At 40.1% G+C, this 14301-nt stretch overlaps 1 protein-coding gene across 1 annotated transcript in view; it reads right to left on the minus strand.

The window, feature by feature from the left end:
- The window catches only part of ZCCHC7 (zinc finger CCHC-type containing 7), a 110715-nt gene that overhangs the window by 11351 nt on the left and 85063 nt on the right, over window positions 1-14301 (minus strand). The window contains exon 5 of the mRNA XM_086479825.1: window positions 12832-12867. Coding sequence (XP_086335951.1) covers window positions 12832-12867 — 36 coding nt within the window. The remainder of the gene's footprint in view (window positions 1-12831; window positions 12868-14301) is intronic.

Below are 14301 nucleotides of genomic sequence, written 5' to 3' on the forward strand. Positions count from 1 at the left end.
AATCTTGCTCCTCCACAGGAGTTGCGGAGGTCGCACCTGAGTATCTCTCCACAAATCACACCTTGTAACTGAGTTTACTACATGTCTTTGTAACAACATTCTTTCCACCCTTTTGGGTATCAACAAAACACAGCGAAATAACCAAGAAAACAGTGATCTAATTAAACTTTTAGGCTTGGTGGGGTTTTTTGAAGTACACGATACACATGAAATTACAACTCAATGGACAAAATTTTATTTTTTGATTGAACGGTCTGTAAAACCCAAGCCTTTCCCAAAAGAAAGAATTTAACTTGTTCAGTCCGCAGTACAAGCACTGCAAAGTGGTCGCTCTCTACAGAAATAAGACATTTCTATAATGCATTTTAAATACATGCAAATAGCATCTACAATCAACTGTGTGAAAATGTTGAAGGAAGAAACAAAACGTACAATATTATACATTTAAAAGAAATTAATGTAATCTTTTGATACTCTTACAAGCAGAAAAAAACCCCCTAAAATATTAATTCAAAAAGTCCTTTCTGAAAAATGGACAAAAAAAAAATCTCAAGTTCATAGAGAAAATGAATATATGCAAGATAGTAAGGATAACAACAATGCAATCCCTGAATGCCTCAAAATCTTCATGGTTTAAAAGGCATCCCAATTTTCTCCAAAGGTGGTGGCATCTATCCAGTCGTCCATGGCTAATTTTACACGGAATGCAAAACGTTATTTAAAGAGGTCGGTGCATTAAACTTCAACTATTTCTGATGTAGCTCTCAAACTACAAACCTATCTGTCTTCTATTTTAATTTTAAAGTAAGTTAGCAAACACTTCCTTCTTAATCCCCAGAGACTATCTATACAGTGACACAAATGCACAAATTTATGATGCTAACATAAATGCTCCTCTGAAGTAACGTGCAACATTAAGTGAAATCGTTTCCTGGAAAGATATTATAGGTATCTATATTTTATTTGCCATCTTAAACACATCTGGGCCTTTATGACCTTATTTTTAAAATGTATTTCCTTTTCACATTTCCTGGTGCAAATGGACTGCATAAATAAGCAATGTGCTATGAGGCTTCAGACTAGCCGATAAACCCTTTCAATTTTCATGCCAGCTTCTTCTTTTGTAATTCAAATCTGGCTGAAAACTGGCAGCTCTGAAAACTGAAACAAGCACTGCCACAAATACCTTGTAATGCTATCGACCTTGTCTGCCCATGCAGTGAGAAAGGGGGATGCATATGTGTCTGCAGTCATCCAGATAACACAACTCATTTTTTTGGGGGGATAACAGAAGCCAGCCCCGGACTGTGCACCAAAAGCAGTCATTACCAGGCAAGCTGGAGAATAAGTCTCTTCAAAATACACAGCGCATTTAAAAACCATATACAGGGCTCAGCCACTGCTTTCATTACCAATTTTAATTTAGCTCCTTCAGTTTGCCAGCCAGATAAACTCTTTAGTGCTGTTTTTTAATCTATTTGCCACATTTTATGTTTAAGATTATAGTAATATGGGACAGGAGAAGGAATCACTTTTAGAGGAAATAAAGAAATAGATCCGCTTATCAGCGCCCATCAGAAAGTTCATTAATCAGCCAGGCTTTGTGCCCCCTAAATTGAAAGGTTAAATAATCCTCTCAGGAATATTTCTCGGCACCACCGCCAATTGTCCGGAGAGAAGCTGCCATTCACAGCACTCTGGATCGGTGACAGGGTATTTTACCACTGTTTGGACCCCAAACAATGATGGACAAATGGCCTGGCTTACAAAGAAACCTTTTAGTACAAGGATGGAAAAAGGACCACAAGCTTTGAAGTGGGGTGGGGGAGGTGGGCGCGCGGGGAAGGAAGAGGCAGGGAGGGAGGAGGAGGAGGAGACTCGTGCACGGGGACACGTATATTTTACTCGAATGTTTATGAGGGGACTCGCCAAACGCCGCTATGTACGTGCCTGGGCATACGCGCCCGAGGAGTGCGCGGGCAGGCGCTAAGTGTATGCATACTTACACACACATTTATACATTAATCTGAACACAAACATTTGCAAAGCCTGGAAAATCAGAAGATGAACAGAACTAAAGCAGGGTTATATTTATTAGCTAATACACTGGGGAGCCCAACAAACCCCAAGGTTTTAATTTTTACTGTCATTCTACATGATTTACAGCTTCCTTTCTCTCTCTCTTTAACCTTTATGTCGTCTACTAATCACCTTTCACCGTCAGATGCAGAAGGAGGAAGTACCACATTTGAAATAACTTTCTTAGGGGAGTATTCTTAACCGATATTTACTTTGAGGCGATTTCTGATCACAGCTAAAATTGAAGTAAACACAGAAAAAACACGGTGCTGCTGGAGGACACGAGATGCCAAGACAGTGGTGCACCAGTTTGTTAGAAGCAAGTTTTTGCCGGGGTACATTCTAAATAAACAATAATTCGAGCTTTTTTCTTTAAACTTCCTAGCAGCTAGGCTTCAAACTGCAGCATCCTTTACTGATGGATAATTTTATAGAAGCATTTCACTTACATTACCAATGTATTAATGTATATCAATTTCCTCATAATTTTTTAATGTGTTCGCCATTTAAGAGCTTCATATATATTCAGTAATACCATAATTATTTTTACCTAGCTTTATAACAAGTGACATTCATCCAGAATATGTCCTTGAAGAAATGTCTGACAGCTTATACACAACCATTAACGCACAAAAGCTTTTCCATGTCCTTCTTGCACATGTATTTTTTTAAATCAGTCTCAATTCCATAAAGTTTTTACTTCACGATGATGGGGGACTTTCTGAATAGTCTACAATGTCTAAAAATGTATCCAAAGATTTCAGGTTTCTGCTCTCTCACATCACTTAAATATGCCATTAATCAAACCTGTTTTCCTCAAACCAGCTTCTGAGTACCTCAGTGCTATTATTTCCCCTCTCTTCCCCATCATCAGAAAAGCAGAATTAATTTAACCAGGGTCTCATCTGCCATCAAAATAAGTCAGACAGAAACTAGGTATCACGTGCAAATCCAGAGCAATTAATTTTAAAGCAGAAGATATTTCAGGGTTATCACATAGTCCACAGAAATCCTTCACTGTGTCTGCTCGTGCACAGGCACTCACCACTTCATTTTTTAAGTGACGAAGGAAGTTACAAATATACTTTAGAGAGAGAATTAACTGTATAGTGAAGAAACAACATGAAATTACTTTCTGTTAGCTACAAGATGAGTAGTTACTACAGGCAGAGAAATTGCAAGTTTGAGAGGAGGAAAAAAGAAAGAAAAAGAAAAAAAAAGACAAGCAGCTTTGGGACTCGATGCTGACTATGGGCAACTTTGAAGTCAGGCAGTGACCGTCCATTTCTTGCAAATACATCACTGGGTCTATTGCAAAAATAGCAGCTCTTCCTGTAAGTGTTGCCCCTCCTGTCTGTGGAGAGTCAAAGCCTCTGCCATGCCCCTGCCCACAGTGCTGCCGTGCCACACCAGGCAGCATCACTGCCGTGTCACCCCACACCAGGCAGCATCACTGCTGTGCCACCACACGCTGGGCAGCATCACTGCTGTGCCACCACACGCTGGGCAGCATCGCTGCCGTGCCACCCCACCCCGGGCAGCGTCACTGCCGTGTCACCCCACACCAGGCAGCACCACTGCCGTGTCACCCCACATCGGGCAGCATCACTGTTGTGCCACCCCACCCCGGGCAGCATCACTGCCGTGCCACCCCACACTGGGCAGCATCATTGTCGTGTCACACTGGGCAGCATCACTGCCGTGCCACCCCATGCTGGGCAGCATCACTGCAGCCCCGTCCGCACTGCAGAGGCACCGTGGAGGGACCAGTGAAAAGGGCCTCGTCAAGCCAGGTATGGGCTGGGCTGCAGAGGAAAATACCTAATGGAGCAGCAAGTAAAAGTTCACCAGCTTTGGGCAGGGGTGAGATGACCAGCCAAGGCAGTGCTACCACGAGCTGTTCTGTTGCGAGGTGCTGCCAGCATCAGTGACGTATGGGGGGGGGTGGCTGTGCCCGTTTCAGAGCCACGCTCACGGCCACTGGGGTATGCTTGTCAAATGTTAATTTAATCCAAATTCAGCATTCAAAAATGAAGTTAAAACTGAAGGCCTAACTTCACTCCCCTGAAGCAGGGAATTCTGAGGGATGCCACCTTCTTTTGCCGTATGTGGGTACTATAGCATACATCATGCAAATCAACCACTGCTCCGAGACTTCTCCAGTACTGCAGCAAGATCGCACCTACTTACAGAAAATGGCTCTATGCTACTCATCACTTTATATGGGTCTTTGGTTCCTTTTAATTCCCTTTATGCTTGATTTTTCAAAATTTGAAATCAAAATCAGGATAATTCTGTCACGGGCATAGGAACTTTTCTATTCACATGACAGGACCTAACAAGATGTATTAATATTATTGACATGATAGACCCTCTCGGAATTAAATCAGTGAATACTTTTAGGAAATCCTAATCCGTAGATTATTAACATGATCAAGCATAACTTGAGAAAGTTACCGTCTAACCGGCATGAGCTCCTGGCTGCTCCGAGCACACGGATCATTGACAAGATGAACCAGCAGGTCTGGCAGCGACACGGACGATCACATAGGCTGCTGCCAGCGCAGAGCTCCATAGGCTGCTGTTGCTAAATACCTGCGACATTTTAACGTGCAAAGCATTTGTACGATAAAATGCATCGGTTTCGGTACTACTAAAGCACATAATTCACAAGCGGCTGCTGAGCGGACATTTGACAAGCAAAATGCCGTTCCTAGTCAGGACATATGTGCAAACGGCTCATGGAGAGTTACGCTCTACTAACATCTTACGCTTTCTCCACCTTGCAATACAACGTGCACCAAAACACATTTTATGTTACCTATGTGAAAGTGTAATTTTTTAATGTTTTAAAATGTCTGATAGATCACAGGTAATTTTTGGTTTCCTGTGGAATGCTGAAACTGACTCTAAGTTCTAACAAAACTGAGAAAACAAGTTCAGAGGAACAATTTTCAAGAATATAGGAACTTTAAGATGAATATTCATAAACAAAATTTACTGCAGAAAAGGGCACAGAAATATTTATTTTTTTTTCTCAAATAAAAGCCTGTTTTTAAAATGCATTGGAAATCTCACTTTAGCTTGAAAATTCTATTTTCCTTATTTAGATGGTTAATACTTGAAATAGAAAAAATTATTTGAATGATCACATAGGTTCACCTTTTCAAACTAAAGGAAAGAGAGGTGAAAATTTTTACCAAATCTGTAAGCATGAAAGAAAAGATCATCTTAATCTTTTCCCTTAAAACAACTGCGGTTACGTGTATGATGGGGAGGCATTTCAGCAATGAATCTTACCATGATTATCCCGTTCTCTGTTTCATTAACCAACCACCCATCTTTGTGATACTTTGGTGCATTGCAATGACACGCACAACAGTTCTGGCGCGTGTGGGGTAAAGGAGAAAGGCGTGTGGCAGTTTCTGTGCTGAGAACCAGCAACTCCTGCCCGGGAGTTTGGTGGGAGGGAGAGACTCTCTCCGGTCACTCTCCAGCCAGGAGCACACCTCGCTGCCGGGACTGCGGGCACAGTGCTGCAAAAACATCAAGGACCGCACAAACAGCTTCCAGGGCACTCAAAGGTTAGCTAACCATAGCTTTAAACATTCAAAATATTAAAATATATTAATTTCCACCACCTTTTTGTTTCCATCCCCTGCTCTTCTTTTTTTCCCACTTAAAGGCAGGCCCAAAAGGAATTGCTTTTGCAGAAAACACAGAATTCCTTAAGTAACGATAATGTGCATACTGAAGTCAGGGATTCTCTGAAGGATGCCAGTTCTCACAGAGAAACGCTTTGACGAGGTTATTTGAACCCCAAAATCAGAGAACGGAAATTACTCGGTTCAGATGGACAAGCTTTTTCTTTCCTCTCAGTTCCAGACTGCGCTCAGAAATACACCAAAATGCAATTTCTGGTCAGTAATCAGTCTTTAATGCCCTATTTAAAAGCACCTTTTATTTTATTTTCTGAGGACACAGGTGGGGAAGAGCATGAGACAGGCAAATGTCAGAGAAAGCAGGCATGCTTTCTACCATGCTCACACGATTCAGCTAAGTAGCAGCTGAGGAGCGTGCTGCTGGAAGGGTACACAGCCCACCCAAAAAGGCCCCTCCGGTCCGCGCAGAAGCCTGTGGCTTTCTCGTGTGGCCTGCCAAGAGCCGGACGCTGACCTGGTGTAACGACCATGACCCTGGACTGCCAGAGCAGGCACCAATGAGGGATCCGTCCTCTGCACAGAAGAGGTACCCAGACACTGCCGCTCCTTCCCAGGGAAGAAAGCGCAGGTGCAAAGACATGTTGGCATTTTACAGACAACCAGTCTGAACTTCCCCCTTAACCGGCACACCAGCCCTAATTATTCGGTATTCATAACTGGCCAGGGGTGTGAGTTAAGACCAACATTTTCATTAAAAGGCAAAGTCTAAACAGTATTTTTTGTATCTATATAAGGTTGTTGAAGCTACTTCTTTCTCCCGTAACCTTTTAAATACAGTTTTCAAGTAAAAATTGGGAAAGAACTCTTATCTAGCACTCTTTTGTACTGAAAGCTATAGCATATCTTTGTAGTCATAAACTTACACTTATTCCAGGACCTGAAATTCCCTTTGTTTTCTCTAAAAAAAAACCTATCAGAAAGAATACTGCCTTTTGTGAACCACGATTTCTTAGTAACAGAAAATGATTTTGGGTTTAGGTTTCTGATAGCCTCAAAAATATCTGAAACTCAGAACAGTAGCACGGGACAAATTATAATTAGTAGGGGAAAATAAACACAATGTAAAATACAATCCAAGAGACCCTCGAGGCAGTGTACCAAACCCCCTCTAATGTACCTGTGTTCATCAGGACAACTGTGCAGGGCAGGCAGACATCTCAGAAGCACCTCTGCCACAGGACGGCACTTGCAAAAGCGGTGAGGCTCAGGCTTGAACAATGCAAGCAGATAACTGAAAAGCAAAATATCTGCCAGTTCTTGTCTAAGATCTGCCCTACCTCCTGCCCTGGCTACAGAGGCCAGTGTGTGTTTTCAGAGAGTAAGACATCTTCATGAGCCCGCACACCAAAAGCACCCTTCCCTCAAGGGCAAGAACGGGGACACCGTCACGCTCCAGGTGCTTGGGCTGCCCTACAGTCCACGGCAGGCAGAGTCAGCCTTACCCTAAATTCATATCCCCAGGAATTCTGGGTTGCCTTCCCTGTGAAATATCCCACTGAATGGCTACTGGGGTGTTAACACAGAAGGGCCTGCCCTGTGACTCCAACATATGAAAAAATGCACTGTCTAGCGCATAAACAAAGTGGTATTTTTACTAGAGTTAACAGAAATAACCTTAAAAAACCTGGACAGAAACTGGTCAAGTGCTGAAATACTGAACATGAAGGCAACTATCTCGTGGTCGGCAGCCCTGCGTCACGCAAAGTCTGGGGAGCTGGCACCACAGCCATCTTCACAGCCACTGCAGCAGCCCGTCCCTGAGCACGGGGAAGTCGGGCTTAATCTTCTGAAAATACTCCTAAACCCACCCTTTCCCTCACCACACAAAACCTACAAAGCTTCTCTGGAAACCGGATGCTTTATCTCTCAAGCTTAAATATTTTTTGCCAAAGTTGTATTTGAAACTCTTTCTTTCTCAAAGTCACATTTTAAAGGACATAAATTGTCTTTAAGCAGCACTGCTTACGTTTTCATTCCAGGAAAAACGTGGCAGGCCATGAGGAATTTTAATAATGCACACAAAGAAACCCGAGCGCAAAATTTAAACACAAAAGACGCATTGTCCCTTTATGTCTTTTACGCACAGAGGCCAAAACAGCCAATTCCTGTTTCACCTTCTTTTATGTAAGTGGATTAAAAGTAAGATTAACAAACTGTCAAAAAGCATGTTAAATGATAGCTTCTGCTAGTTAAAAATTCTGATGGTTCTAAAACTCTGTTGGTGGCCATCTTGGCCTAGGAGTTTTAATATAAATGAGACTGGCGAAGGTAGGGGATGGGGGAAGGAGTCCTTACGGACAGAGCAGCACAGAGGGAGGAAGAGGTTATTAAAAACGAACAGAAAGAAAACACCTAGTCCGAGCAGAATTTGTTTTTTAACATATGCATCTACACTGAGAAACACATCAGGAAAATAAAAATTGCGCTCTGCCCATTTTAGGGACAGGATTTCACTACTCTGTAGATATTTACTGAAGAAGACACTAACACTTGCAACGTTAATTCATAGTTGATTATTGTATCACATCTTGCTCCTGAGCTGGGCTGGCTACGTTGGTGCTTGTATGCCATGAGTCCCTCTGAACAATGAAGCCGTGCAGCAGACATAGGGAGATCGACGTGGACAGCACATATTCCATTTTATATCAAAATACGGAGATGGCCATTTGTGCGTCTTCACCAGCACCACCGCGCAGGAGGGGTCCCAGTTACACTTCAGGGGGACTCACACAGAAGAAGTGCAGCTTCACGCCTGAAGCAAAACATGGGCTGCTACGCGCTAAAAATAAATTTCCTTGTTGTTCTCCAGTGATGTCATCTGCTGGGTGGAAATGCGACTGCTCACAACGGCGCAATATCCACCCTTGGTTTCATCGTGTCACTCCAGTGGCGAAGCCCCAGGATGACCTAGGGGATGGGAGAGGGTCTGGACCTGAGGTCCCGTCCGCCGGCTCGGGCACAGAACGCGAGCTGCTCCCTTCCACAGCACGGTGCCCCCACGGAAGGCCAGCCCCAATCCTGCCAAGGCCCCCAGCTGCCTACACCTACAGCCACTCCTGTTCTTAGAGAGAAGGGCTGTCCCCTGCAGAACAGACCCCGCACTGAGCCCCCAAGCCTGGGGCGTGGGCGATTGATTGCTCCTCTCCTCCAGCGCGCAGACCTACCTGAAATGGAGCTGCCACCGGACACGCAGTCAGGCCGTCGGGCAGCAGATCAAACTCAGGGGCATGCTATTGTATTTTCTTAAGAATAAAGTGCAAAACTGCACCAAATGAATGAGAATCGCAGTGTTCCTTCATCTTACAAGTTTTTCCACTGACAACTTTTTTTTTTGTAATTAAAGAGCTATAAACTGGCCTCCGTTTGAGTACGAAGTATTCAGTAAATGTCTCTATCTTTATAGCTGAAATCCGAAATGACAAGAGAAAGGGAAAGAGCCAAGCATTCTGAGGGTGGAAAAACACTGGTATGATTACCCTCAACATCCTTAAGATGAAAAGGGGATGTGATGGCATGTCCTTTAGAGCACAGACCTTACTTCTCTGGGTTTGTGGGGCATCTGGCTTTAGGAAGGCAAAGTTGTAAGCTAAGCTTCCTAATAATCTAGAACAAAGAGCTTTAAAAGACCTTCAAATGCCTTGGCTGTTAAAAAATCACACGTATTATTATTTACACTGCAGTAAGCTACGATCAAAACTGTTTTGTCCTGGATCTATCAACAAAATCCTTATGTTATTACTTGATTTGATAACAACCCCTCTGATAAACGAAAGCGGTATCAAAACAGATGTATTTATTGCTAATAGATACCTGTATGAAGAAAAACTTAAAATATGTTTTGACAAACATAATTTCTCTTTTCTGATATAAGAGAAATGCATAGAGAGCAGGCACAATGAAAATGATTTGTAAAAGTTTTAAATCACCATCTTAAAGAGGTTATTAAATATTATTTTAAACCACTATGGGAATTGGATTGTTCTGCTGGCTTTGATTGGTTTTTTGCAGAATAATTTTAGTTAACCGAGTTGAAAGAACAAGTTTAAAGAAACTAACTTCATCCACTTATAAAGCTTTGATTATCAGAGAGTCTTTAAATTTAGTCTCCACTGAATACAATACGATAATCTTTTTTCTATCAAAAGGCAAATTAAAATATTCTGCTTATAATCCTTTTTGCCATTTCAACTGCTTGCAAGATTTCTTGCACTGGCAGCGTATTTTGGTTGGAATAAGACATTTCTACCCATACAACAAATTATTTGTAATGTGCCAAAATTTGTCACCACAGCTAATGTAAACAAAAACCTACCACCACCCATAACAGCAGAATGGATTTATTATTTAGTCATTGTTCTAGTCAATCCACGCTTCTGTGCAGGGACTTCAAGAAGTCAATAGATGGCAGTCCATCTCTTAGGAAAGAGCCAGATAATGAATAAAATCACCAAAAGCTTCACAAAAGAGAAAGGTGGAAGGCTGTGTGGTTTTTCACTAGCATTCACAGTAATTAACTAAGAATACTTTATATAATGCAAAACACTGAGACAAACTTTGTAATGGCTGGCTGTAAGCGACGCTATAAAAACGGTCTTTTATTACAAACCCAAATGCCTCATTTTATTTGCGCTTACGTGTACCTGCATGTGTGATGCTCACGACCAATTTACCAAAATCAATTTAAAACTAGAGGTTGCATCCATGGCTAAAGCACAGGAAAAACTCACTGTAGCCTTCGCCTGTTTGCTAATAATCAGGCAGCCTCTGCGGCACAACAACAATAGTACTTTTTTTTTAAACTTCTAGTATTTTTCTTTTAACTGTTATCCTGCTTGTACAGAAATACTTATTCTAAACTAGAAACATTATAAACCGATTTCTATAGTGAAATACTACTACGCTGATATAAGAGTAAAAGATCTCGACTTTTTAGTTGCAATTCTATAAATATATATATAATCCACATTATTCTAAGGTAGAAGTTTTGATTCTTGCAAGAGAGCATTATTTGCTTCTGTTCTGCTTTGGGTGCAAAAGGGAATATTTAAACTGATAACAAAAGCTGGGACTCACACATTTAAACAATTCAGATAATACGGTTTCTTGAGCTATAACTTATTTTACACGCAAATTTTTAAATTCCAGGCTTAATCTGACTTTGTACATTGTACTGACAATGTAACTTTGAGTCAAAGTGAGTCTTCCCATGCAAAAAATGGAGACGTGCAAAGCATTTCCCGCTTATCAGAAATGAGGATTATTTGCAGATAATTTGCAGTTCACTGCAAGATAAAAGTTATTTATCAGTAGCTAGGGACTGACCCCATGTCAGTTTGTCTTTGTGTGTCCACATTTCAAAATGTCCCTAAAATGCACTAAGAATTTCCAAACGGGTACTTTTAATAATACACTTATATTCGTAACTACTACATTTCCTAACGAGTGCTTGTTTTGACAAATGTTGTTAGCTTTTTGCTAAGTAAAGTGTAAACTCCAAACACTTTCTACAAAATTCACAGATAAAATTTTCTACCTCAGGTACCTCAAATACTGCCCTAAAACCCACTTGGTCTGGTTTAAGCTCCCTCCCCCTTTTTTTACAAAAATAAATATTTTCTAAGTGCTGATTGCAACTCACTTTTTGAGGCATTTTCAATGGCAAGCAAGACTAAAATTGAATTAAATCTTATACCTCAGTAAAAACCAGAACCCAGCATATTACTGCATATAATATACCTATCTGATTATTAGATTCCAAATATCATAAACATTTCAGAAATCGTTTTTACATGCACCCTTAGGGATTATAATGAAAGACAGTATTTACCTTTTTCCTTCATGCAATTTTAAAAAAGCAAACAAAAATACACAGTGAATGCATCTTTTGCTCATAATTTTTTTTTTAAAGTCCATACCAATTCTGTTTAAAATAAAAGTAAATGCTCAGAAAGGGTGCGGGATTTCCAAAGCAGATCTTTGTTTTAAAATCATTATGCAGAAAGCACAAGCAAGAGGTTTTAAGCACTGATTTCTCCTACTCATTGAATTTAGAAGCAAAAACAGAAAAAAGAGCATTCCACTACCGTGAAGAGGTGGAGGCAACAAATTACAAAGCACATCCCATTTATTCCTCAAAAGAAAAAAGCCCCCACCAAAGACCCATGAAGAAAAGTTGTGGACAAACTTTTCTACTTTGTTTCAATGGACAGCAGTGATTAATTATCTACAACAGCTAAATACACACGAGGCTGATGTGGACAGTAATGACATCAAAGATTCAGATGAACAGCAAAAATCCTAATCTTTAAAGGTGTTTTTATGTATAATAACTTGATAAATGAATATATTCAGATTTGTAATACCAATCCAATGAATGTTGTCTTAACCAGTTAAACATTGTTCCAGGTTTCAACATTAGCCAATTTTATACGCATTTTGTTTTATTTTTATCTCTATTTTACATACGAGGAAAAACCTTAAGTAATACACTGGTACAGTTCACAAAGTTTTATTTTCTTGTTTCAAGGGCTAAAGATCAAGTAATGAGGGCAAAGAAGAAGTTATAGCTACGTCCTTACCAACTAGAAATTATCTGCAAAAGTTTACAAAGTGCATTTGTTCAAACTAACATCTCCACTCTAGCTGGGATTTATTTTACTCATTTAAAGAGAAAGCTTTGTCACACGCAGTGATTAATTACCAGCATCTGGGATATGTGAGATGGGATTATTGCTTCTGCTATGCATCTCAACTTAAAATTTAACCCTCTTTATATGTGTAAATGTGGTCACTGAGAGGAGAGAGGGCTGCAAGGCATTCATTTAATGATTACAGTATTAAAACGAAATCGTAAGTTCTAAAGATGTTTAAAAAATAGTGACAGTGTTTCATCGCATTCCTCAGTTCAAAAACTCTTCAGATGTTTATTATCTTCTCACAGAAGATGCTTGTCTATATTTTATGGTCAGCAGTTCACAGAAGAGTAAATAGGTTGGGTGTAGGAGAAAATAAAAAAGGTGTTTCTACTTACTGTTAGGTGATACTGCCTCCATATTTCTGGGCAAGCCTGGAAAATAAAAATATTGATCAGCTAGGAGCATGAAACAAGGTGCTTTACAGCCTGTTGGTTTTGGCATAACACAGTATCCACCGGTGTCGGTCACAGGAAAATAAGAAGCTTAACTGAAAGGGTCTGCATTTCAGCTTCAAAAACCTGGCTAGACAGTTTAATTGAATTTTACACTGGTTTAACACACTCCCTGCCATTGTCAGAAAGCCAGTAACAGTTTTCTCTCTCCCCTTCTTCTCTGAAGGTTAGAAGTTTGGGAGAGTAACGTGCTCTTAACTGTAATAAGTATTAATGTTGCAAAACAAACAGAAATGAATTTAAATTCTACATTTTCTGACATTTTAAATTTACATAATGTTTTGGAAATTAAATCACAAGGTACCTTCCTTTCACGTAGGAACAGAAATATTTTAGTATTTTTGTACCTATTTCTACCCTAATCAAAATATAATTGTTACATGTAATAATCCTCAGTAGCCTAATGTCAGATGAGTTGTAAACAAGAAGCATAACAGATTGCTTTAATGTTTCTATTTTTACAATGGCCTGTTTGATTTTTTTTTAGATTTTTTTTTTCAAACTTGCCAGACTTGCACACAAACTTGTAAGTGCAGCCCTTTGTAAAAAATTTTGCAGAGCAGATTTTTGAATCGCAGCAACAACACAACAGACCTGAGGAATACACAAGGGACAGAAAAGAGGAAAATGTGGATCTTCTTCTTTAAACAAAATCAGAATATGTTAACGATCAACAAGACAGAGGTTACTTTCTCAAGGGTTCTTAATACTTCCACAAAATTTACAATAGTTCTGCCTTCTGCTATGGCCCCCAAGCCACAAGCAGACGCAGAAATAGTGGTACTTTGTCAGTTGGCCATTTTAGTCTTTAAGAGACTGTGCACACAGTGACTCCAACGGAGGTCTTTCACTTTTGTTTAAAACATTTACCCTTTTATTAAAATAAGTCCTTAATCACTTGAACAATTAGCAATTTGGTTTGCCAATCTCAATTTTCAGTATTTTAAGAAGAAATATTAGTTATTCTGTGGCTTCTACATAATATGCTGTAGCTCCAATTTCAAACATTGAAGCCTCATGACTACTTGCAAATGAGTACTATTAACATTTCTTTAGATTTTGAATAAATTTTTTGCCCATGCCTAAATTCTTGCCTTCTTTTATTCTGACAGAGCATGTTAATTAAAAAACCCCCACCCAACAACCAATATTAGCAACTGAACCTCTCAAAAAATAATCCTAGTTTTTGACAGTCACCCTATGGCATATACAGTATGTTTTTCCCGGATGTGATGGAAATGATATTATTTATTATTCATTCCGTCAGTAACACAATTTTCTGGAGAAAAATCTACAATCTGTTCTGTGTAATGGTTCGACATTTCTCCTCTTACTCAAATACTGCATGTAAAT

Source organism: Leptosomus discolor, chromosome Z (assembly GCF_034619465.1).
Source record: "Leptosomus discolor isolate bLepDis1 chromosome Z, bLepDis1.hap2, whole genome shotgun sequence".
Taxonomy (NCBI): Eukaryota; Metazoa; Chordata; class Aves; order Leptosomiformes; family Leptosomidae; genus Leptosomus; species Leptosomus discolor.